This window comes from Centropristis striata, chromosome 6 (assembly GCF_030273125.1).
Source record: "Centropristis striata isolate RG_2023a ecotype Rhode Island chromosome 6, C.striata_1.0, whole genome shotgun sequence".
In the NCBI taxonomy this organism is placed as follows: domain Eukaryota; kingdom Metazoa; phylum Chordata; class Actinopteri; order Perciformes; family Serranidae; genus Centropristis; species Centropristis striata.
Window position 1 is genome coordinate 12,758,968 of NC_081522.1, and position 23,546 is coordinate 12,782,513.

General features: G+C 38.8%; 4 protein-coding genes across 5 annotated transcripts; 2 read left to right on the plus strand and 2 right to left on the minus strand.

The window, feature by feature from the left end:
* The first annotated feature begins 529 nt into the window (after positions 1-529).
* si:dkey-24l11.2 (uncharacterized protein LOC100034462 homolog) lies at positions 530-5,897 on the plus strand. 2 transcript variants are annotated; one of them, XM_059334343.1, is made up of 12 exons: positions 530-649; positions 2,093-2,710; positions 3,322-3,381; positions 3,479-3,531; positions 3,616-3,760; positions 3,866-4,242; positions 4,342-4,570; positions 4,702-4,816; positions 5,032-5,149; positions 5,259-5,370; positions 5,533-5,645; positions 5,751-5,897. In XM_059334343.1, exons 2-12 carry the CDS (start codon positions 2,105-2,107, stop codon positions 5,818-5,820), a joined length of 1,998 nt encoding a protein of 665 aa, XP_059190326.1. In that variant the 5' UTR covers positions 530-649; positions 2,093-2,104; the 3' UTR covers positions 5,821-5,897. The 2 variants fall into 2 exon arrangements, with proteins under 2 accessions (XP_059190326.1, XP_059190325.1); XM_059334342.1 differs by having other exon boundaries at positions 563-698.
* A 433-nt stretch (positions 5,898-6,330) lies between these two features.
* Positions 6,331-7,436, plus strand: ch25hl1.1 (cholesterol 25-hydroxylase like 1, tandem duplicate 1). Its single transcript, XM_059334344.1, has one exon. It carries the CDS (start codon positions 6,599-6,601, stop codon positions 7,430-7,432), a length of 834 nt encoding a protein of 277 aa, XP_059190327.1. The 5' UTR covers positions 6,331-6,598; the 3' UTR covers positions 7,433-7,436.
* Positions 7,437-8,047: 611 nt separating this feature from the next.
* On the minus strand, positions 8,048-12,718 carry kti12 (KTI12 chromatin associated homolog). The gene is made up of 9 exons (XM_059335418.1): positions 12,491-12,718; positions 11,609-11,660; positions 11,467-11,519; positions 11,309-11,364; positions 10,790-10,869; positions 10,488-10,647; positions 10,303-10,365; positions 9,187-9,257; positions 8,048-8,548 (listed from the first exon to the last, which is right to left on the minus strand). Exons 1-9 carry the CDS (start codon positions 12,639-12,641, stop codon positions 8,407-8,409), a joined length of 828 nt encoding a protein of 275 aa, XP_059191401.1. The 5' UTR covers positions 12,642-12,718; the 3' UTR covers positions 8,048-8,406.
* Positions 12,719-13,962: 1,244 nt separating this feature from the next.
* Positions 13,963-21,603, minus strand: znf592 (zinc finger protein 592). Its single transcript, XM_059335367.1, has 9 exons — positions 21,462-21,603; positions 18,753-20,980; positions 18,312-18,490; positions 18,057-18,230; positions 17,811-17,970; positions 16,986-17,246; positions 16,572-16,684; positions 16,340-16,481; positions 13,963-16,225 (listed from the first exon to the last, which is right to left on the minus strand). Exons 2-9 carry the CDS (start codon positions 20,958-20,960, stop codon positions 15,707-15,709), a joined length of 3,756 nt encoding a protein of 1,251 aa, XP_059191350.1. The 5' UTR covers positions 20,961-20,980; positions 21,462-21,603; the 3' UTR covers positions 13,963-15,706.
* Positions 21,604-23,546: the final 1,943 nt, after the last annotated feature.

The following is a 23,546-nucleotide window of genomic DNA, read 5'->3' on the forward strand; positions in this document are numbered from 1 at the left end:
GTCGACGTGCGGTTTTCAGTTTTTAGAATAAAGTGTTACACGACCAGGCCCAAATATCAGATAAATATGGAAATACGATTAATTGCATGATATTCACAGAACTGTTCACTTTATTTTGTAAAACCCAGTAAAATATTACATTATATTAAAATTAATTAAAAGTAAACTGTTTCCAGTCACTAATTTCACTGCAGGTTCATTCTACAGGACCTAAGGTATATTCTCACAAAATTACAGGACTTTTCACTGAGGAAATTCGTAATGGAAATATATAGGCAGGGTATTAGAAATATTATTATTATTATTATTATTATTATTATGATTTTTTTTTTTTAATTATTCATTCGTTTTTATGTTTTATCAATATGTTATAATGCTATTTGATCCACACTCCATACCAATTGGTGGCGGTAATGCACCAAAAAGTTTGCGAACCGCCAAAAAACTAGAAAATAAGAAAGAAACACTCCCAAACTACAGGGGGCGACAAAACAAGTTTCTAGGCAGTGTACAACACAGGACCTTTCGACAGCTTGAAACTAAAATCTTCATAACATTTATACATGATAGTCTCGATTGGATCGACCACGGACCTAATTGTTACCCCAACAGATTCGGAATCTTTGGTCGCACGTAATGACGTAGGCACGTAAGTTTCCTGTTAGTGTTTAACGGCACAGACACTTGACAGTTTGAAGGTAAGACGACTTAAAACGGTTATTTGACGCTTTTTTAAAGAGTACATGTGGTCATAATAACATTTAACGTACATAGTTGTGTGTATTTTTAGGTAATGTAATCCAGCAATAATTAATTTCATCTGAAAGGAGTGACTAACATTCGCAAAACAGTTCCTCAGACCTGATCAACAGAACCTATAGTGTAGCCAGAAACACTGGTCTCTTTCCAAATTGCACAAATGCCACATAGGGCACTTAAATACAATTCTAGATGATACGGACGATATGGTTAGCATGTTAGGCCAAACGAAACAGTTTCCAACAGCAACTTTAATAGGTAGCTTAGAACATTCTACCCTATAGTTAGTCCTATAATTTCACTTTAGAGCAATAAAACAGATTAAAGTCCATCTGACGGACCTTAATAATTAACATTTTTTACATCTCGTTTTTTCCCACACAACTAATTGCAGAGATCTTCATCTCCCTTCTGTAGTGGAATTAGCATACAGTATTGTGGAGCATACGCTTATCACATTTGTTATGTAATAACTAAAAATACTTGATGCTTAAAACTGCATACTTATTTTTGACAATTGCTTTCAAATAAAATACAAAAAGATACATCCTACTTAAAACCTGGATGATGCTCGCCCTGAGATAATCAATAACAATACCCACAATCAGGGCAAATTTGGCCAATTTCACAATTGACAAAATGAGTAAACATGTGCTTAAGATGCAACAGAGAGGTGATGTGCAAACAATAAAAAATTCCGAACATATGACAGACATAGGCGCCGAGCTTGTGCATTTAATCAAGCAAACAGCACCACATTATTTAATTGGTTTATTATATCGGCGGATATCGGCACAATGTCCGATAGTTCATTTTTTAAGCCAATATCGGCCGATACGAATAACATGCCGATATTGTCGTGCATCCCTATTCTTATGTTGCAGTGGTATTGTAGAGTTGACCATTGGTGCTTTTGCAAAAATATTTACGCAATGAGATTTGATAAATAATCATCAGTAATGTGGGTATAATGACAGAAATTGACATTACTTTACTGTATTTCTGCCTTTAAAAGCTGGAGAAGACAACACTTTTGACTTTTACAATATTCAAATATTCAAAATCTAAGACTATACCTAGTCTCAGCCTGAACAGTACTAAGTAAATGTACTTTGTTACCTTCCACATCTTCTCAATGAGAGAAAATCTAAGTTCGAAAATCTTTTAGAAAGTCTTCTCAGAAGAGTTGAGGTTGTTCAAGCAGCAATATTAATGGCCTTAATCTCTAATGGGTGTTTTAATGTCCACATAGTTTTAAGCCAGTAGTGTTTACATATAAGTAAATTAAGTAGATACATCTGTTAAATCTGTTTTACTGCACCCATTCATTCAGGTGTTAATAGAGATGGAGAATAGTGACGGCGAGGACACAGGTGAATCAGAGCCTGCACTCCGTACACAGCCTCTGTGTCGCTTCTTCTCTCAAGGAAGACACTGCAATTTTGGGAAGAAATGCAGATTCCTACATGTAAGAGATGATACCAAAGCTAATGAGAAGAGAGTTATCAGGACCCCCATCCAGTCCGATGTCACCACTCCAAATTCAGAGGTCCCTAGAGGAGATGTGGAGCACAAGCCTCCTCCTGCTGGTAACTCAAGGGTTGCCCCAGCAGCTAGCCGCCGCCCCTGTCGATACTTTATCTCAGGCCACTGCACCATGGAAGACAGATGTCGCTTCTGGCATCCACCACAGTTACCCCCAGTGAATGACCAGCCTAATCATGGCAATTACCCAAGACCTGTGCAGAGGATGCCACCAGCACCCCGTCCTGGCATCCCCCAGGAGGTAAAGCTGTGTGACCTGACAGAGGATGTCGCCGAACAGCTACGAGACACAGAGATTAAGCAGCTGAAGAAGCGTTTTTCCAAAGACCAGCTCATTATTCAGGAACGGAGTGATGGCAAAGTTACTTATTACAGGGCGACTGTTGGGGCCACTGATCCAGACTGGGTAAACCTTTTCTTACACTTTCTTTCTCTTCTCCTTCCTTCAGAGCTTGGAACAAAAATCCAGCTACATATTATTTATATAATACGGCTCAGTTCTAATTAGTGAACAAGTCTCTCTTTAACACAGTGAGAATGAATCCGGAGACAAATACTGAAGCCTCTCCATCTACAAATAGTAGAACTGTTCCTACCATGATGATGCTAATTAGTTCAGGATAACTTGGGATTTGTATCAATTAAACTGCACCACTGAGATTAAATTAAGACTATTTGTTCTATTCAAATTGGGTAAAGCTGTGATTAAAACTTGGCTATTTTGGCTTATTTGAAAACAGGTAATTTGGAAAGAAATATTTGCTATTCCACTATTCCCTTATAGTGTTTCTAAGCCATTAACCTTCACTATAGGGTAACACATAGCCAACAATTTTACTGAATAAATATTGCCAGCATATCAGAAATATTATCAACCTTTTCAGTTTCTCCTGTAAATCATTAATAAACCAACTTTGTTTACATTTGCCATGCTTTGATCTGATAGCAGGTTCCATAGATGAAAATATCCCTACAGTATTATCTGGATATATACTAACTCTGCATTTTAACTTGCAGCCTTTTGATCTGAAAGAAGTTGACATCATGGTGAGCTTCCCAGACACTTACCCCCAAGAGGTAAAGACAATTGCTTCCATTTACACTACTGTATCGTACCATAAAGTAAATGTTTGTCATGCAAACTCTTTTTCATCACTTCATTATATCTTGTTAGATTTTCACATTGGACATACCGTTGGACCAGGAGCTGCCCCCAGTAATGGCAAGGTAAAAGCATGTCTACAACAGTCTACTTTTAAACAAGTTTTGAGTCATTGGTGCTGATATTCATATAAATCTCTGGCTACATAGACATGTACAGCAAGCGTCATTGGAGTGGCTTCAAGCCAAACATGCAACCAATCAGCTTCGGGGAAAGGTAGAGCTGCTCTTTCGGCCTTTTCTTCGCTGGCTAGATCGTAGTTTGGAGAGACTGTTCACTGAAGGAGCCCGGCAGGTTAGACTGCAATCTGCATGAATTGCATTTTCCCTTTGAATATACTGAAATGACCTCTAAATAACTGCATAATCACATGAGTTTCTCTTGATTTTTTTTTTGCAGTTAAAAAAAGACGTTGATTTAGAAAAAGCTGGCCTGCAGTTTATATCGTACCAAGAGCTCCAGGCAACAGTGTATGAAAAATCTGGGGAAAATAATTCATCTGACACCGCTGCTGCAGATGAGGATGTTGGTGATGGAGGAAAACTGGAAACGACAGAAGGGGAGGGGACAATGGAGGGAGAGAAGTTAGTGCAGCAGGAGGGTTCAGATTTTGATGAAGGGGAGCAGCAGGAAGAGGAAGCCAGCCATCTGGTGGAGAACATTAAGATCAGTGATCCCCGCAGAGGCACAGAGATGAAGCTGTTGGGACTGAGGCTGGGAGAGAACACAGCCACCGTAGTGGCCCAACAAATCACTGTTTGTCTTCAATGTAACAGGTAAGGATAAAGAACTAATTTGTGTATCCATATCACAAATAAGAGTTCATTTAATCTGAATGACATGCAAATATAAGCTTGACTGTGTACTGTGTGCAGGTGCAAGGTAACTGCAGACCTGACACTGACTGGAAAAACACCCTGCACAGCTCAGTGTGAGAAGTGCAGTGCAAGCATCAATGCTGCGTTCAGGCCCTGCATGCTGCATCATTACAGTGATGTCTTGGGATACTTGGACCTTCACAATGCTGCACCTTCTGACCTTGTGCTTCAGGACTGTGATCTCATTGTTGGCTGCCTCAGCTGCTCCCAGGACGGCCCCACGCAGGTGATTAAACATGTCCTGCTGATCTGTTTTGTTTGAAAATTGGCAGTATGAAATATCAAATGAACTGAAATATATCTTGATGAGCTCTGGGTTTCACTGAAATTGCCTTTTCCCTTTTAACTTTTCATCAGAACGTTTCTTACGGTCAAACAAAGGAATTTAATTGCGAACACTGCCACAGCAAACTCAGTATTCTGGCTGAGAGCACAAGATTCCAGTATATTCAGCCACGCACCAACAAAACAGGTCAGAGTTCAACTTAATTTGCTATCAAAGGGATCAGCAAAGGTTTAAGATGTTACAACAAACTGCCACATTTGGCTCTCTCACAAATGTTACCTCACATTGCTATTTAGGAAAAGCTCGAGTGCACAAAAGCCTTTAATCTACAAACATAAACTTTTGCTTCATTTTAAGAGAACAGAAAGGCCAATTTTATGTTTTTTCTTTTGTTTGTGCAGGTCCAAGCGCTGGTGCTGTTAATTATAAGACGATAAGAGATCCTGCTGTGCAAAAGGGGAAGCCACTGCCAGAAAAAGGAGTATGCAAACATTACAAACAGAGCCATCGCTGGCTAAGGTATCACTGTCACTGTGTCCTATCTCAAATTATGTATCTGACATTGAAGTTCTGAGAAGAAAATGTATCATGAGTATTGTGAAAGCTTTGTGTCACTGGCTGCCCTCAGGTTTCCCTGCTGCGGCCGGGCTTACCCCTGTGATGGCTGCCATGATGAGGACCAGGACCACCCCATGGAACTGGCCACCAGGATGATCTGTGGCTATTGTGCCAAAGAGCAGGTGAGCTAAAGACTTGAAATGACATTCAATTTCAGCATTGGGGATAAGATAAAGCATGATTTATCCCAAAGGAAATTGCTGAAACTGATTTTATTGCTATGCAGACTATTGCAGTAAATGGAAGCATTTAAAAATATATCTCTACATAATTTACTGTTGCAGCCATACGGCAATGGAAAGCCTTGCATCAGCTGTGGAAGCATGATGACGAGAGGTGCACGCACCAGCCACTGGGAGGGAGGACTGGGATGCAGAAGCAAAGTCAAAATGTGCAGGTACATCTATCAAACAATATTAAGGTCCATGTGTGAATTGTGAACATTACTGATGAAAAACTACATGGTAGTGGTAGTTTTATTTGTTTTTTATTTATTTTTCAGAAACGATCGACAGAAATATGCCAACACCAACAAAACAATTTCAAGGAAGGCTGGCGCTGTAAAGAAGTAGTTGGTGAAGAAAACACCCTATTGATACATGATTTCAATGAAATTTTTTGCACATTTCACTAATAAATCATGTTGTTATGATCATTCTGTGTAATTGTGTGTTAATACTTTAAAGTCTGGACATTTATTGTTTATTGAATAAAATAAATTGTGAGTTTTTATTTAACTCAAACACATTTCTTGAGGTGTAACTGTTCAAGTTACTCAGTACATGCAATAGGATAGGCACAGTTAATCCCTTGTATTAGGAATGAACAGTGCAAGAAAAGAGGTAGACATAGTTTAAGTTATGCTCACACTAAAAAAACAGTTGTGTCTGAACATTTAATTATGCATCATTGAGGAGTCCATTCAAATTTTCCTTAGCTGTATTGACACATGATTGCATGTATAAACAATTTAATCAGCTCTTAAGCAGTTCTTTTGTTTTTAATTTTAAGATCGCAAGAAGAAGATCATTTCTGTGAAAGGAAACAAGGATCTGTTCTACAACTCAGATTATAACACTTTGACAAAAAATGTCCTTCCTTCCATGCATTCAAATATTTAACCTTGTACTGGTTACAGCTGAAAGCTTTCCGATTTGTTGTGTCTAATGCATGTTCTTGAATGGTTTGTTAATCTTCTTGTGAAGGTCTGTTTGTCGACACTGAGCCGCTGGGAGAAAAAAAAGCTGCTGGTCTGTTCTGATTGAGAGAAAAGCCCTTCTGTTGAACTCCACTATATAAAGGCAGCAATTTGTCTTTATCCTGAGACTTGCAGCAGCAGCCTTCAGTGAAATGTTGAACATCAGTGATCTGCCTCTGCAGCTCCGGCCCTCCAGGGCCTCGGATTGTCTGCTGCAGCCATTCTGGGATTATTTGCTTTTGCACCACCTGCCTCTCGTCTCATCTCCCTTTTTCCCCGTCCTGCTTGCCTTCTCCAGCTATTTCTTCTTCAGCGTACCTTTTGCTGCACTGGACCTCTTGGGAGAAAGGGTGCCTTTTCTCTATCGGTACAAGATCCAACCAGACAGGCAGCCAACAGTGGGAATGATGGCTAAGAGCTTCATGACAGCCCTGTATAACCACTTATTTTTTGTTCTGCCAGCTGTAATAGTTGGCATGTTTATATTGCCTACACCAACACTGCCACAGGATGCTCCTTCTCTATATGAGCTATTTATTGATGGACTGGCTGTACTTCTCCTCTTCGACACTCAGTACTATATTTGGCATTTCATACATCACAAGCATTCACAGCTTTACCGCTGGATTCATGCAATCCACCATGAATACATGGCGCCTTTCTCTTGGTCAACTGAGCAGCTCAGCATCCCAGAACTGATGACTGTTGGATTCTGGAGCAACCAGGATCCGATTCTTTTAAAGTGCCACCCACTGACCACATGGTCCATCACAGTTTTTAGTATCTGGATGTCTGTGGAGGACCACATAGGCTATGACCTGCCTTGGACCCTCAACCACCTGGTGCCTTTTGGTCTGCTGGGCGGTGCACCAGCTCATGACATGCACCACCAGAAGCCGAGCAGCAACTACGCTCCTTTCTTCAGCCACTGGGACAGGATCTTTGGCACTGCGGTTCCTCTTAAGAAAAAGACTATGAGAAAATAATGGAGTGAATGCAATTCTGTTTATACTGCATGCTTAGTGTTTTTTCTTCTGAAGTTACTGTTACAATTATTTTAGCATTGTCATATTCACAATCCATTATTTTTAGTATCTGACTGCCTCTGTGCTGTTCCTTTGGGTTTCCTCTGTATGTCTGTGATGTAAAAGTTGTTGAAAAGTTTATTTTTCATGGTTTTCATTCGATAGAAGTATGTTTACAACATCTGTTTACAACTAACTTATTCCTGCTTGTTATAAATAAAAGCCATATAAATTTTCACCCATTATTCTCCATGCATGTTCCGTGTGTTTATCACATTCCAGTAAAGTAACCAACAGTAACTGGTTAAATTTGCAAGCCAAGCAAGAAAATATTCCTGCAAACAACTTCCTGTTCTGCTTTCCTCACAATCTTCTTACATAACACACAGACTTTGGAAGAGCTTTGCAATATTTTGCTTACAAGTCCCATAAAGGAATGTAGCTTTTGAACATGAAACCCCAGTACTGTTTGTCAGGCTTGTCACCAAGAGGTCAAGTATATTATAAGGTGAACTAAGGTTAAAAAGAGCTTGAGAAAGAGCTGAGCTTTGACAAAGGACAAAGTGAGCAAGGCTTACTTGATTGTGCAGTTCATTACAAAAATGACACAGCAAAAAGTGCTTTCACAAGAAATAAATTCAGAGTCATCTGCTGAAGAAGCCCATGAAATGTGGGTGAAAGCTATGGTAACACAGTCTTTATGGTTTTGGTTTTTTATTTACCCATTTGGTTCAATGGAATGCCTTCAAAGCTGCTGTGCTTGTATGTAGAATACATTTGGAAATAATATACAAGTTCTGCAAGTTTTTTGTCATATGATTAAATTTTTTACTTTGAGTTAAATAGTCCAATAACCCACTAACATGCCACAAATATTAAAATACTTTTATTTTTCACAGAAAATTAAAATCAAATCAAACCAATCCTATACAATTTCAGTGAAGACTCTTATTTAAATACTGCACAAACATGTTGGAAATCTGTCCCGTGTTCTCTGTCGGGTGCATCTTGGAGTAGCTGATGAACTGGCGCCGTAGTTTCCTCAGCTCTGCCATGTTGATGCTCCTGGTGAGCTCAATGTTTAACATCAGGTTAAGGATATTTGTGTGCAAATTGTTTTTTTCACATGAAGACAGAAAAACGGGCAACAAGTTTTCTACAGTACGGCTATACACTGAGGAAGTGGTAACTAAGTATCTGAAGGTCAGAGTATCACATTGTTAAAGAAGAACGTAAGAGAAACAACACAAAGTGCTGAATGTTACTGACGTCATGCAGTCGTCATTAAGTTCGACCATGTTCAAAAGGACATAATCAAAGTGTTTGCTTCTGAGAAAGTATGACAAAGTGCAGCTGCCAATAAAAATCCACTAATCTATGCAATTTAGTTTCTCTCCCCCAATGCGTATCCCACAGCATGTTATTACAGGCAAGACCTTTAACAGTGATTGGCTGCTGTGACTTTCATTAATAGTTCTTTGATGGACATGCATTCATCCTCCTCCACCTTCAAACAAGTCATTTGATTGCAGAGTGCTTTGCCTCCTGCTGGAAAGGCAATTTGACTCCCCAAATTAACAGAGGCGAATACATTTTAGCTGTGAAAGGTCACTATGACCTAAACCCAACAACAAGCAGACCAACCTAAAAGTTGTGAATGATTCTTCTTTTGGGTTTCAAATAAAAATGTGGACATTTTGATGTGTAAAAAGGATATCTTTTCTGTAGCTCCTGGAACTGGAATGAGATCCCCAGGAACACTTGTCTTCTGTGCGTTAAAAATTGCCTGAAAGTTTTAAATAACCTTTATTAAAAACATTACATACAGAAAGTTATTACTGTCAAATACAGCTCCACAGGTGCTTTGATTTGTAGGAAGCTCGGAATCTGCTCACTGAGAATAAAATGATTGATGGAACAAAATTAGAAGTACTTGTTCTTCTAATTTTTAATTTTATTTACATGGAATTTGTGCAGATATGGTTAAAAAGGTGTACCCAATAGCAGCAGGTGATTTCTTATTGGCAGAGACATGAAGACATATATGTAACTCGGCGAACAACTACATAGGTAACCTTGACTACACCTGATCACAGAGGGAGGACAAAAATCACTAACACTTGGATCACATTACTGTTTTGTTCCAATTCCCTCATTGTGCAGCTATTTTTTCTTTATAATAGAAGCTCAATAACTAGTTACGCCATCTGTGTTGCAAATTACTTCTACTGAACTGGAAACAAGCAGAACCTCCCACTTGCATTATATTGATCAAAGTGGTCACTTTAAAATGGAAAAACTCAGATTTGCTTTACAAGGTTCCAATGAGATAAGACTTTACCTAACCTGATATCCTGACTCTCTGCTACAATAACTAGGTTATATCTAACAAATGTGGAAATCAGCTTTCCCCCTTGGTTAATATTTATACTATATATTTAGACAGAAAGGAATATAATAAACCACTTCAGTGGACGTTCAGTAGGTGTCTCCAAGAACACGGGGTCACAAGGTGAAAACAATACTAGCGTCACTGTCGCAGCGGATAAATAGAGCGCTGTGACCTCAGGGTCAGTCTGTCTCAAGCATGCTCAGATTAGTTTCAGAGCATCACATTAGAAGAGACATAGCCAAGCCTGAATGCATATTGATGCTACAAGTCGAGTCTCTGAAATGATTCTTCCAAGCCGAGGGATTTTGTAACAAAGATGACTTCATTTTTTGTGCTTTGTAGATTGAACATTTCAGACTGGTTCCAGCAAAAACAGTATCCAAGGGGAAAAACCTGAGTGACTGAAAAGAAAATGTAAAAGAACATAAAAAAAACATACCATCAACACATCTTGTGTGATCTTGTCCAACTCGTACAAGAAGTTTGTAGATGACAATGGTTGCTGCAGAGAAAAGGAATATCTCTATTACCATCAGATAGTCAAAAAGGCAATATAACATCGAGTATCATATGGTTGTTAAAAAAAACAAATAAAAATAAACAGCATGGATGTATGTCTCTTACACTTTGTGTAGACTGGTTAGGTGGGGGTGCTTTTCTTTTGAAAAGTGCGTCAGAAATGGCTTCATATGAAGGTGTGTCATCTTTCAGGATGGTGAAGAGAGGACTGTCCCAACGGTTCCTGGAGTCTGGAGCTTCAAATCTCAGCACTAATGCATCAAAGCTACAAATACAAAACATAAGTCAAGGACAAAATTGAATGGTGATTTGACAATACTTCTGTGGAAATCTAAAGGTAAACACAAATCAAACAAGAGACTGACATGAAACTGTACTGTATGTATAGATAGAAGCTTCTCACTCACATTTCCTGGGTGTACTGCTCAGCAGCTTCTCTGTTGGTATTCCACATTGAGCTCTCTTCATCTGATGTCAAACAGTACACCTTCATAAAAAGAAAACATGATTTTGATTTGCGATTATTGTTTGGGTAATCGTTTTTAACCCTTTATCAGGCGAAGAACCGTATTTGGTAACTTCAGTGGATATCAAAAATAAAAAATAAAAATATTTTGAGAAAAAAGTTGCAAATTTACTAGATTAAAGTGGCAGATCTACATGAAAAAAGTCGCAGATTTAAGAGATTTAAAGTAGCAAATCTGCGTGGAAAAAAGTCACAGATTTATGAGAAAACAACTTTTCTCGCAGATTCACCACTTTAAATCTCTTAAATCTGAGACTTTTTTTCTTGTAGATTTGCCACTTTAATCTAGTAAATTTGCAACTTTTTTCTCAACCCCATTTTGATATCCACTGAAGTTACCAAATATAGTTATTCGCCTGATAAAGGGTTAAATGTATTGTTATATCACTACTGTACTTACCAGGCAGTGTGGTGTTTGTGTATGTTTGATGAGACAGAACAGTTCGTAGCGGTAGCCTGTAAGATATTTACATTTTTAGTAATAATTATAAAGTAATAATGTGAACAAATCATGTTTTTATACAAAATCTGCATAGCACAGCTGTGAGCAATATTTACCTTTGATGTAATTTAATGAATCTAAAATTACAATGTCATCCTTGTTGACTTTCCTAGACAACAAATAAATAAAGGTTAAAAGGAAGTGACAGTAAAATTTTACTGATGAATCTAATCAACAAACAGGTCGGAAAAAACCCACCTCTCTACTTCAGCTTTCAGAGATGCTCTGACATTTTTTTCCTTTTGGGAATCTGCAACAAATCCAACAAGGTTTAAATAACAGCAGGAGTATGTAATAGTCCAAGGTTACTTCTAAGAATCCAGTTATTTTTCTATTGTTTACTTGTGATTGTGATGCCAACCAATTTAAGTGACATTGTGACATTTGCAACTAACCAATATTCCTCAGGCAAATGAATTAGCTTTTTTATTATTAATTGGTTAAAGCCAATTTTCACATTTGAGAAGTTGCAACCAGCGACATTTTTTCACTACACTAATCAACATTTCTCGTGACTAATTTTGCTTGATCATTTAACCAGTTATTAGTTCAGGTTTTTATGTGTAGTGTAACAAACACATACACACTCTTCAATATTAAATAATAATCCAAAACCAAAAACTGACGTTCCAGTATTTTAAAAAAATACCTTGAAATGGACGAGCTGAAATTAAATATATCCTGGTATGAAGCTTAACAGGGAGAAAATGGCAATCATAGGACAGTGATGACATTTGCACGTCAGACTTAAGTCAAAATATTATTAAATAATGACCAAACCCTCGATAAACACTTACACTCCGTAGGTAGAACACGAATAAAAAGCTGATTTTTATCAATCATTTTTTTCGCTACAGAAAGTCTATTTTAATAACCACTCTCCTGAATAGAGTAAAGCAAGCTAATCATCACATTTATTCCCCAACTTCATCTCACCCAGTCACACGAAATACTGCGGTTGAATAAAAAATATAAAGTTTGGTTTATGGGTCAGTGACAAATAAGGGTTGGCAAGATGTCACAATGACCACAAAATATTTTTTCGCAAAATGAAGACAAAGTTAGCTTAGCTTGACTTGCCTGCGTAAACTGTGTTTCTCTCAAAGCCCAAAGCTCCGTCTCCCACAATATGAACCTTTCTGTCAGTGTTCCGTTCAAAATGCTCCTTCAGCTCTTCTGCCCTTCGTGTTTTACCACTACAGGGGTAACCACACATCACTATTAGGGGCATAACTGCTGGGAATGATCAAATAAACTAAGATGTTCGGAAAAGCATGTTGCCACTTTCACCCGGATGTGATTATTACAAGTATATCTGACAATGTCACGTAGGGGGCGCCACAATGCTGATAACTGTAAATCTTCCTCATCAGATAATATTTTGTCTATAATGTGAAAATGCTTTGATCAGTCGAAATAAACACATATTTCCACCACATTCTTTCCACTAAAAACAGACAAATTGACAACGGATCTGACTTTCAGTAATAGTTTATTTACATGTTGCACTAATACATTAACATTAGGTTCAAATGATTGGATCCAAGAACAAAGCTGTGCAGATTAGCACATTGGCATATACAATGTAACATTTCACATTAAAAAAACGTCAGTTTTGTATCAGTGCTCTCCTCTTCATCAGTAGGATTTCATATTGTTAGCGTTGGTTGAAATATTCCTCAAGCTGGATCCCCTTCTCCTCTAAATGGATGGAAAAAGATGATCAGTTGTGCAATTGAGTATTATTATTAATAACAATAAAAAAAATATGAATGATCATCATCATCATCTTACATATCCAGTGTCTGTTTCCTTTGTGTTTGTTGGGCAGTTTTCAGCATCTGAATGAGCAGTGCCTGCAGGTCTTCCACTCGGTACAGAGGACTAACCTCTCTGACTTCAGTGGGAACTTTTACATCTTCATAGGCAGACTTCATAAAGCTACTATCCACTACACTTTTCTTTCCCATAAAATGTCCTTAATAAAAACAAAAAACAACCTCAATATACACTGTCAAAGAATCCTTTAAATAGCACAAAAGCATGAAGTAATTTGCCAAAATATTGTTATTTATCTTACCTGTTGCCCACAGATTCCCCCTTGGATTCACCTTGATCTTTGAAACTTTATTTCTCAGTTCAGTCAAATCAAGAGTCATTGAGGACGTCATGGCAACATATGAGAAAAAAATGAAAGAAGACAGGAATCCTGCTCTGCAGATCTTTTTCAAAGTGCCTCTCATTCCTCAAACGTCTTCCACACTAGTTGGTGTCGGGTTAATTAAAATATCTTTGCTCCTCTGTCACTATGAGGACAGGCAGTTATACTGAGATAGGATGGGCTTAATATTCTAATGGATGAAGTCATGTCTGTGGTAGGTCTCTCATTGGATGAATGATGCATATTAAGGGTCTCTTGCACCATTCTGACTTGCTATGATGATTTAAGTGAAAAACCACTAATTATCATGTCTAAACGCCAATAAACTCTTCCCTGCATTGAGTATTTTAAACCAGACACAAGTCTTTAAGACAAAAGACGAAGCCAGGTGTTTCGTTAAATGCACCAATTTATTTGTAAGTACTTTGACGTAAACATTACAGCAAGGCACATGGGCCAGTGCATGCTGAATAGGTGTAATGGCTTAAGAAATGCTGTGAATCCAGGGATCATTGGCTACTGTATGTACACAGGTTACTTTACTATACAAGTCCTTGCTGTACAGTACACAGTATCAAAAGTACAAATACCTTTCGACGAGCATTACAAAATAACAAGTCGTGAACAAGTCATTCTTTTCAGCCTCTGCAGTTCAACAGCTGCATTGTGGTAAATTAAGGATTTAAGAATACAGAGAAACAAAGAGCTCACATAGCACTTAAATAGAAAAGTTCACTTGCCAGTTTAGTCAATATGACCATATAGCCATAATATCTTCCCCAAAATAATTTATAAAATTGAACAATGTGGGATAAGACATTTTATAAACTAATTTTTTTTTTATTTTTTTTTTACATTGCACTGAGATTACCTGCAACTCCTCAAAGTCTTTCGTCATTTAACAATCACTGCCATTAACCATGGAGGTAGGAACTGTCATGTATTCAATACAAAACAAGAGGTGCTGCTTTACAAATCAGGACATGCAAACAAGAAGTACCCAACATTATGATCTAAGATTTTGTTTTCCTCTGAAGACATTGATGACTTAACAAATTCTGATCTTATGGTATTATTATCATGTTAGCAGGTCCTGATTTATTAAACGCCATCTCCGATATGCCGCCAAACTTTCAAACCTGCTTTGGATTATCCAAAACAATGTACCCTGATTAGACATTACACTGACTGTTCACTTGCCTGAAAAATACACTTCTGGCAATTTGAGGTATTTTCAATACTGCTGCACCACACATCCAATACCTCTCCATGTTTCCTCTTAACACTCATTCAAATAACAAAAGAAAAATCGTTAAAAAAAAACAACAAAAAATAGGCTAGATCTGGGACAACACATGCATCACAAATCAATATATTCAATAAAAATAAAAAGCATTCATGAATGCTTAAGTAGTAAAAAAAAAAAAAAAAAAAAGAGTAAAAAGTATTGTTCTTATGTGTAGCCTAACTTCGGCTTTGCAAGACAATTCACCTGTATTGAATCTCACAGAACAGTTTTAACTTTTTTACCACGGATGCAAAAATACGGCTTTAAATGAATACCGAACAATACTATGTTTTGTAATAAAAGGTGACTGAAATTTTAGAGTCGTACTGCAAATTAATTGCAACACATTCATGTCATAAAAACAACCTGAATCCCATTCAGGTAATAGTGTGTAGCATTAAATACTTCAGAGAAAATTAAAGCAATTAAAATAAACATTGATTACAAAGGCAAAAATCCACCTCTTCACATCAATCAGACCTAAACACTAACAGACATTCCTGAGTCTCCTGTCATGGTGGATGCGACATGTGAAAACATTTGGAAAAAGAAAAGGCTGTAATGCGTGTGCAGTTATGTCTGAAAGGCAAGATGGATATATTACCAACATGCAAAGATAAATAAAAATAATTGAAGAATAATATTAAATTGCCCTATAATTTATGAAAATACTGTTCTTTATTAAATGTTAAGGATATGTTTGAATATACTGCATGGTTTCTGAATAACTTGAGAGAAAAAAAAAAAAAAAATGAAAGGCCAAAACACTTCCATGCAGAACATCAAGCATCCCTTGTTACTTTCACATAAAAACCGAAGATATTAAAGCAGCTGAAAAGAGGTTTCACTACTGGAGAGAGACGGATTGTGTCTGAGAGCGAGTGCTCAGCTTTAAATTACAGTCCGAGGTCTTGTCACAGTGCAGACTTGTTGGCTCTCTTGCCTGTGATGGCTCATGTGAGTTCTCAGGTTCATTTAGCTCCGGTAACAAGTCATTGACCTCATCATTATCTGCTGATCTTACTGGCTGATTAACCTGCTTGTTCTCCCTCACCTCTGCCTCGTCCTCCGCGCCTTCTTTCCCTCCTTCCTTGGGGTCTTTGACTTTGTGTACAATGAAAAGATGTCTGTTGAGAGACAGGCCAGATGTGAAACACAGGCCACAGTGAAGGCATTGAGGAGTGTTTTCATCCGTTTTATGCTGTGGTATATGCTGCTGGAACTGTGTGCCTTCTTCTGTGACAAAACCACATTTTGAACAGCGGAACTGAGTTTTCAAACGTTTAGCTGGAGGAGCCTCGAGCCTACAAATGTGGTCCTGGACCTCCTCCTGTGTGTCTATGGCTGGTCTTTCTGATGCAAGCCCCTGCAAATCACAGAAGCCACACACTTAAAAATGATAACTAGAAAGATTCCCCATAATTTTATTTGTGCCTTGAATTATTATTTTGTTGTTTGTGTGAAAAATAATAATAATTACCTTGCCCGAAGCCTTTTTTGATTGTTGGATGGCTGTTTTTGGCATCTGGCCAAGATCAGGATTTTTGATTCCGTGCATTAGACTGATGTGATTCTTCAACATCACACTCGTTGTGAATATCGTCTTGTTATCTGTGCAATACCTAAAGTGTAATAAAAATGGAAAAATTTCTTAATTTCATAAAACACAGCAGCGGCAGAATATTTTGCTTGTTTTCAAGAAAACATCTTACCAGCAAGTGTACATTTTCTTTCTGCCATCATGGTCGCTGCGAATATGTCTTCTTAGACTGGTTGCGGAGTTGAAAGACTGCTCACAATGTCGACATGGATACTTCTTCATTGACTGTTGTGGGAAAGAGAAAAAAGGGGTAGAAAATAAAAAAGGTGTGGGAAAAAAGATGAAGCTGCTGTCTGGGCTGGCTTAACTGGAGTTGCTACAGCGGCTAATGTTAGAGCTTCGGCTCAGGAGTGGGACAAAGAGGAGTGAAAGAGTCACTCACAGTGAAATTAAAAATCATAATATTAACAGTAAAAACAACAGCAAATCAATATGTGTTGGTCTAGTTGATATTATGGCAACCAACATAAAAACATTGTAACTAGCTTATACGCCTCATAAAAGTATGGGAAATTCATTGTCTCACCTTCCCGTGGTTGGTCTTCATGTGAGAAATATAGGATTCTCGTTCAGGGAAACACTGGAGACAATCCCCACACGTCCAGCCGGTGGGCTTCACACGAGGTCTTCTGTCCTGTTCAGCCTTTTTTCTGGGACTTTCTGTATGTTTAACTGAGCTGTGAATCTTCTGTTGTTGGATAGAATGAGCATCCTGGTTCAAGTCAGGATTTTCTGTTTGTTTACTATTATCCTCTGTTTCTGCTGTTATGTTTCCTGCATGAACACCCTGCAAAACAGAAAATGTGTGGCAAAAATCACAAGAAACAACAAAATACAACAAAAGACCTTTCCCTTTCCATCATATTTATAATCATGCACTATAGGTCCGAAGTCAGTTATGGTGTACTCATCATTCACTCAACAAAATGCAACTTTGCTTTTACCACTGAGGTAAAAACAAATCGTAAGTGTTGCTGGGCAGTGTGACTTCATTATTTACCATGTTGATTTCTCAGCATCATGTGCATGGTTTTATAGATTACAAAATGTGATAAACCTTACATTGCACGACAGCAGTTGAGCTTTGTAGAGCATTTTTAACAATGCTTCGAAAGGCCCAGGTTAAATGTCAATTTTTTTTTTGCAAAGTTTCAACATTTTCATTATAATAATGGACATTCGTGGAAAGATGCTATTTTCTTAATGCAAATGTTAAATACGTAGCAAAGTGTATGGATAAATGTATAAACTCATATACAATGAAATCCAAACCCACAAATACATGCCAAATAGATCACTTGCAGATACTTTAAACTGAAAAAAACATACAAAATGTCTCAGGGGTGCCAACCTTGAAGTGCTGCATTAACAGCTGCTTTTGTGGAAAGACCGAGTTACATTCTGGACACTTGAAAACACACGTAACACGTTTGTTTGCATTCTGATGGAAATGCTGAAACAGTAGCTGCTTCTTCTTGAAAACCGTCTCACATGAACACTTAAAGATTAACCTGCAAAAGAAGGGGAAAACGGTTAAAATGACCCATAAAAACAAATGTACAACTTTTAACTGTCAGGTCATGAGGTGATGACTTACAGAGGGGCTATTTTGCTTGCACTGTGTTTATTTTTTAAATGCACTTCACATCCGTCAGAGGTCTTGAAGGCAACTGGACAGATAGAGCACTTGTAAAAGACATTACAGTGTTTCTCCTCGATGTGAGTCTTTTGTCCTTGAAAAGTCTTAAAAACCATATCGCAGTGAAGACATCTGGAAAGAAAGGAAACATGATGCGTCTTTCCTGTTACACCGTACTGTATTATATGAGGCCTGCATTGTATGCTTGCTTACCTGTACCAAGCCTTGCGAGCGTAGTGCAGGCAGTTCTCCTTGACATGCTTCTGTATGTCCGCAGAACGACTTAGGGCACCACACTCAGGACAGCAATAAGGTGATTTGTGTGCATGAATGCGTTGATGAGCTCTGAAGCTGCACTTGTTGGGTAACAACATTGAGCACACCTTACACATCTGTTTTATAAAAGAAAAATGAGAGAAAAGTCAAAAAGATGAATGTGAAAACTGGAAAATGATGTGGCCTCGGTCTGGTTATTATATATTTTCTACTGCCAACAAATCCCATAAAGACTTATGTTTACATTTCTAAAGATTCATGTCTTCAGTAGGAACAAATAGGCTTGGGGTGAGTGCCACACGCAGGGTCGTTAGATTTGTTGACAATAACAAAAATATCCTTTACATCCTTTAATAATTCATTAACACATCTACTCACAAGTCCTTCCACATCGTCGGACACCTTCTGGTAATGGCCTGCAAGTGCTTTGTAGTCAGACAACTGCTTGTTACATTCCAGGCAACGGAGTCGGTGGCGAATGACATTGTCAGGATATAGGGGCAGAACAGGTTGGCTTTTAAGTAATGGTGAAGTGTAAGAGTCCACGGTCACAGCACTCAGGGGTAAAAACATCTGTTCCTCTGCTATAGGTTTCATATGGAGCTGTGTGCACTGCATCACCATGCCATTGTTTTTGTGCTCCCGTGCATGAGCCAACAAGGCACACTTGTTGAAGAACACCATCGTCTTTGCACAGTGCGTACATCCTACTTCAATGTGAACACTCCTCCTGCTGTAATGAAACGCAAGACTCCTCTCCACCCCGAAGGAGTCCCCGCACTCGAGACAGCAGTATCCTCGTGGTGGTAGGTTGATATTGCTCTCTGGAGGGGGGTTCAGGTTGGGCACATATGTAGGCACAGGGTTGGCATTATTCAACAGTCTGTTTAAGGTTCCTGCTGCTGTGTTCGGAATGGACGAGCGGGGATAAGGGTTTGCTGTTTTGACCTGATGCACCAGTGGGACAGTGCTGCAAACTGTCGAGGAGAGTGCATGTTGGCTTTGCTGATGAGAGGTGGATCGTGCAGCTACTGAAGCGGCAACACTGTGAGGGACCAGGTTCAGACTAGCTAAGTGCATTGCTTTGGGGAGGAAGTTGGTGCTAGTTGTATGCCCTGTTGCGGCTGATCCTCTCTTTGGTTTCTGCCCCTGATGTGTAGCAGATCGTTTGACAGGACCACTAGTACTATGGAATACTGTTGTAGACTGCGTTATGCCCGACTTCCGGGGGTTAACCTCTGATTTGTTGCGTAAAACTTTCGGTGAAGATGTACCAGCTGGGGTACATTTAGTTTGTGCTTCAACAATGCTATCAACAGACGCACTTTGAGACTGATGAGGAGACATATTACAGTATGAATCTTCACTAATCATACTCTGTGATGGAGAGGATTCACATGCAGACTGAACTTCTGTTTCTGAATCAGGCAGTACACTGGTGACTGTACGCTTAATCTGTCCAGATGTGGTTTTAATGGTTTTAATTCTGACCCTTGGTATGGCAGGGGGTGACCCAGTTGCCACTGCAGGGGATGCTTTGCCACTAATGTCACTGCAGATGCTTGCAGGACTATCAGAGGGTTTCGTTAACCGTTTCACAGCTTCAAGTGGACTTCTGGGGCTTTGTGGGGATACAGGCACGTTTGGACTTGCTTTCAGACAGTCAATCTGAACTGCTGATGACTCTCTGGAATTAATCTGCTCAGTGGGATCTTTTCTCGCGTTCAGAGCCTCCAGAGCCTCAAGGCATGAGGATAATTTAGATGTCTGAGATTTGTCATGTGGATAAGAAGAGGGAACGTCCATTGTGGTTCCTATATTGCATTTTGTGTCAGTGAAGTTGTGATTTCTGCTTGGTGGGGGAAGTTCACTCTGTAAATTCTGTGTTTTATCCATTTCATTACGGGCACAGATGTCAGATGACTTCTCGCTTCTACTACTTTCTTCTCTGCTCCCTGGAGTGTTCTTGGAAATATCAGAGTCCTTTGGACAGTCGTCAAAAATACTGAAATCCAGCTTTTTTGGATCGTCTGGGATTGAAGGTTCCACCAAATCTGAAGCATCTGGGAAACAGGGCCTCTCTTGTTTAGGATACATTTCATCTTTACCGCACTGAGTGTCTTCAGCCTCAGGACTGGAGATGGGACTAAAATCAGAATGTGACTGGGAAAATATTGGTGTTCCATCAGGTTTGTGTTGAATAGGTGCCTTTCCAAGAAGTTCTCTTGGACTCTCTCCATTTAAAGCAGAGACAAATGATTTGGAAAAGCCATCGTTGTTTGCCTCAACAGAGTCAATAGAAGTATCTTGTCCACTGAATCCATTTTGTAATGCTGGTTCAAATCCTTCCAGCGACTCCTGACGACTTGTGTTTTTCACAATAACACTGACAGCAGGGATATCTGCTGTTGTGACAGTTTGGTTACTTAATAAACTGACATCCAGACATATCCCCGTGTGTTTCAGCTGACTCTCTGTCTCCTCATGACTCCCCCGTATGGGCTCTTTGGCGTCCAACCCTGTGGCATCTGGGATGTCAAAGGCTGCCAGAAGATCATCAAAATCTGGGGTTTTCATGTCACCCATGGCTGCAAAGTCTCATGAACCTACAGAAAAGCATACAGAGGTAGCTTAATATATCTTTTTAAATATAAACAGTTGGCACTGTAGACAGGGAATGAGGAACTGTTGTCAACACAAAATATAGCTGCTTTACAATAAGAATAACTGGGTAGCGTCCTCTATGCCAACATTAGCTTTAGCTAGCCAGCTAAACGTTAAAAATATCTGCTTGTCTTCGTCTATATGGCTACTATTTCACACCAAAGCACGTATTAACGAACATATATATGAGCAAATAACCATTTGATGCAGACACTAAGCGTTAGAAAATAGCAAATCCCTTGTAGACGTAACAGCATTAAAGTTGTTTTGCTGTTAGCGTAGCTAACGTGGAAGCTAACAAGCAGTTAGCCGAGTAGCTCATTACAGAGCCAAGACAGAACGTTAGCTTAGCAACATGCTATCGCGTAGATCATTTAGCCAAGCTAGTAACACTGTCAGTGTCGGTGCAAAAAGCGCGCTTACCATTTGATCCGGTTATGTTTAACAACTCTATTAAAATAGCTATATAGCCAGTTAACTGTGGGCGCTAAGTGTGAGCCAGCTAGGTTTGGCTGTAGCAGGGTTTCATAGCTAGGCTACAAGCTATTAGCGTTAACTTCGTTTTCCTTTTCCTCCACTTGGGTGATTCAAGCCCTCCACACTGTCTGACAGACGAGAGGCGGTACCATGAACTACTGGAAACGTTTCCACTAGCAATGAAAAAGGAGAAATGCTTATTATTGTGTCCAGTTGCTTAGCTGCTAGAATTCACAGGCGTTGCACTTACTGTATGTGGTAAGTAGTCAGAGGGAGCTGGGTATGCATCATGTTAATACACCACAGGGGCAGAATTTAGCATTGGGAGAGGAGCCTACAACAAGTATAAGGGCACCAATAAGTTATAGATTTATTATGATGTTTAGTAAGGAAAATATTTAAATAAGTCATGTACAATTGTACCGCAGAAGGATTTCCAAAAGTCCATTAAAGTATAGAAAAACTATGCAACTCTGCTGTAAACTACTTTCTTCTATGTGTATTTCCAACCTGCTTCTGTGGAAAATGGTGTAATACTACCTTTACCTGGCAGATACATGTTAGGTTACTGTTCATGTTCGAGAACTTGATTTTACTCACAAAACATAATGAAAATATGATGCATACTATTCCACTTTCCAGCATTATTTTAGAATTAAAAGGCCCGCCATTGTGCTGCTAAGGCCTTTCACTCTTCACATTGAGTAAAACCTTTGAATGCAGGACTTTTAATGTGCTTTATTAATAGTTTTACTTCAAAAGAAGTACCAACATACCAACATTCACCTTTAGAGAATGCGTGAAAGTAAAGTTGTTGTTGTTCTCCATAATTTAGTCTTGAAAGTGCAATATCCTAGATTTCCTAGATTTAAGCCTTCTAAACCCTGGATCATAAAATTTAAATCTCAAGCAGCTTCAGTTAGACCCTCCCTGCCTGCTGACCTATCAAAATCACAGTCATAGTTATCAGTTCTTGATCTTAACAGCAAAACAACCCAGGTATCCTTTGTTATACTCAATTTCCTCCAATCCTTTGTGGTGGCCAGTGCTTTAATAGCCACGTGTGTTGTTGATTTATAATCAGGATGTAAATAAAGGAAACCAGGCGTCAGTTCCACTGTTTGTTCTTGTTAGCTGCTGCTAATCACATGGGATTAGAAAGATAAGGCATTGTTTTACTGTTTGTTTTTAATATATACACACCAAATATTTCCTGGCAAGTGGTATTGATTCTGACTGGAGTTGTATGTAGATAGAATATCAATGAAACTGGTACACTATTTACCAGTTTTTCATCATGTGAAAAACAACACAACCCACACTGTCATCTGGAACTTGCTCCAGTTTCCCAGTGCTGAGCATATTTACCATTTAAGGGCAAGTGTCACCTTTAAGTGTTGTATGTGATTTAATGCAGTCCAAATGTACCAGTTTCATTTGGAGAGGTTGAGCAGGTTCAGTTTTTAGATTCTCTGAAAGATCCATGACCTCAAGCCATTGAGTTGGGATAGAGCATCGGTCTATGTTTTAGTGCAGTGAAGGATCTAGTTTGACATCCTGTAAGACAGAGGTGAGGGTATAAACTCCTCAATATTTTCTTTCTTCCCGCTTGTCAGGCTGTACAGTGGTGACAGCTATTCCTGCACTTTGGTATCACATAAAAAGAAAAAAGCTTCAGTAACTGTAAACTTAACAAACAATTATGCAACAGGACTTGTGGAGTATCAGTCACTATGCTATATATGTCTGTGTGAATAAATAATCATAGGGACCATTCACCCCATAATCAAAAATACATATTTTTTTTTCCATACAGTCTAAGATTTTCCTCTTACATGTAGTGCTACTTTCCATCTAGAAGTACAGGTAAAATAACTTTTTGATTTCAAGGTGACTTTCCCTTTAAATGAGGTTGAAGAGGGTAAGAATGGGGAGATATTACATACTACATTGCATAAATCAGGTTTTTTTTGTATTGCATGCAGTGCGGTTGTGTGTTCTCAGGCCTAGCTTTGGACGTCACATCTAAAT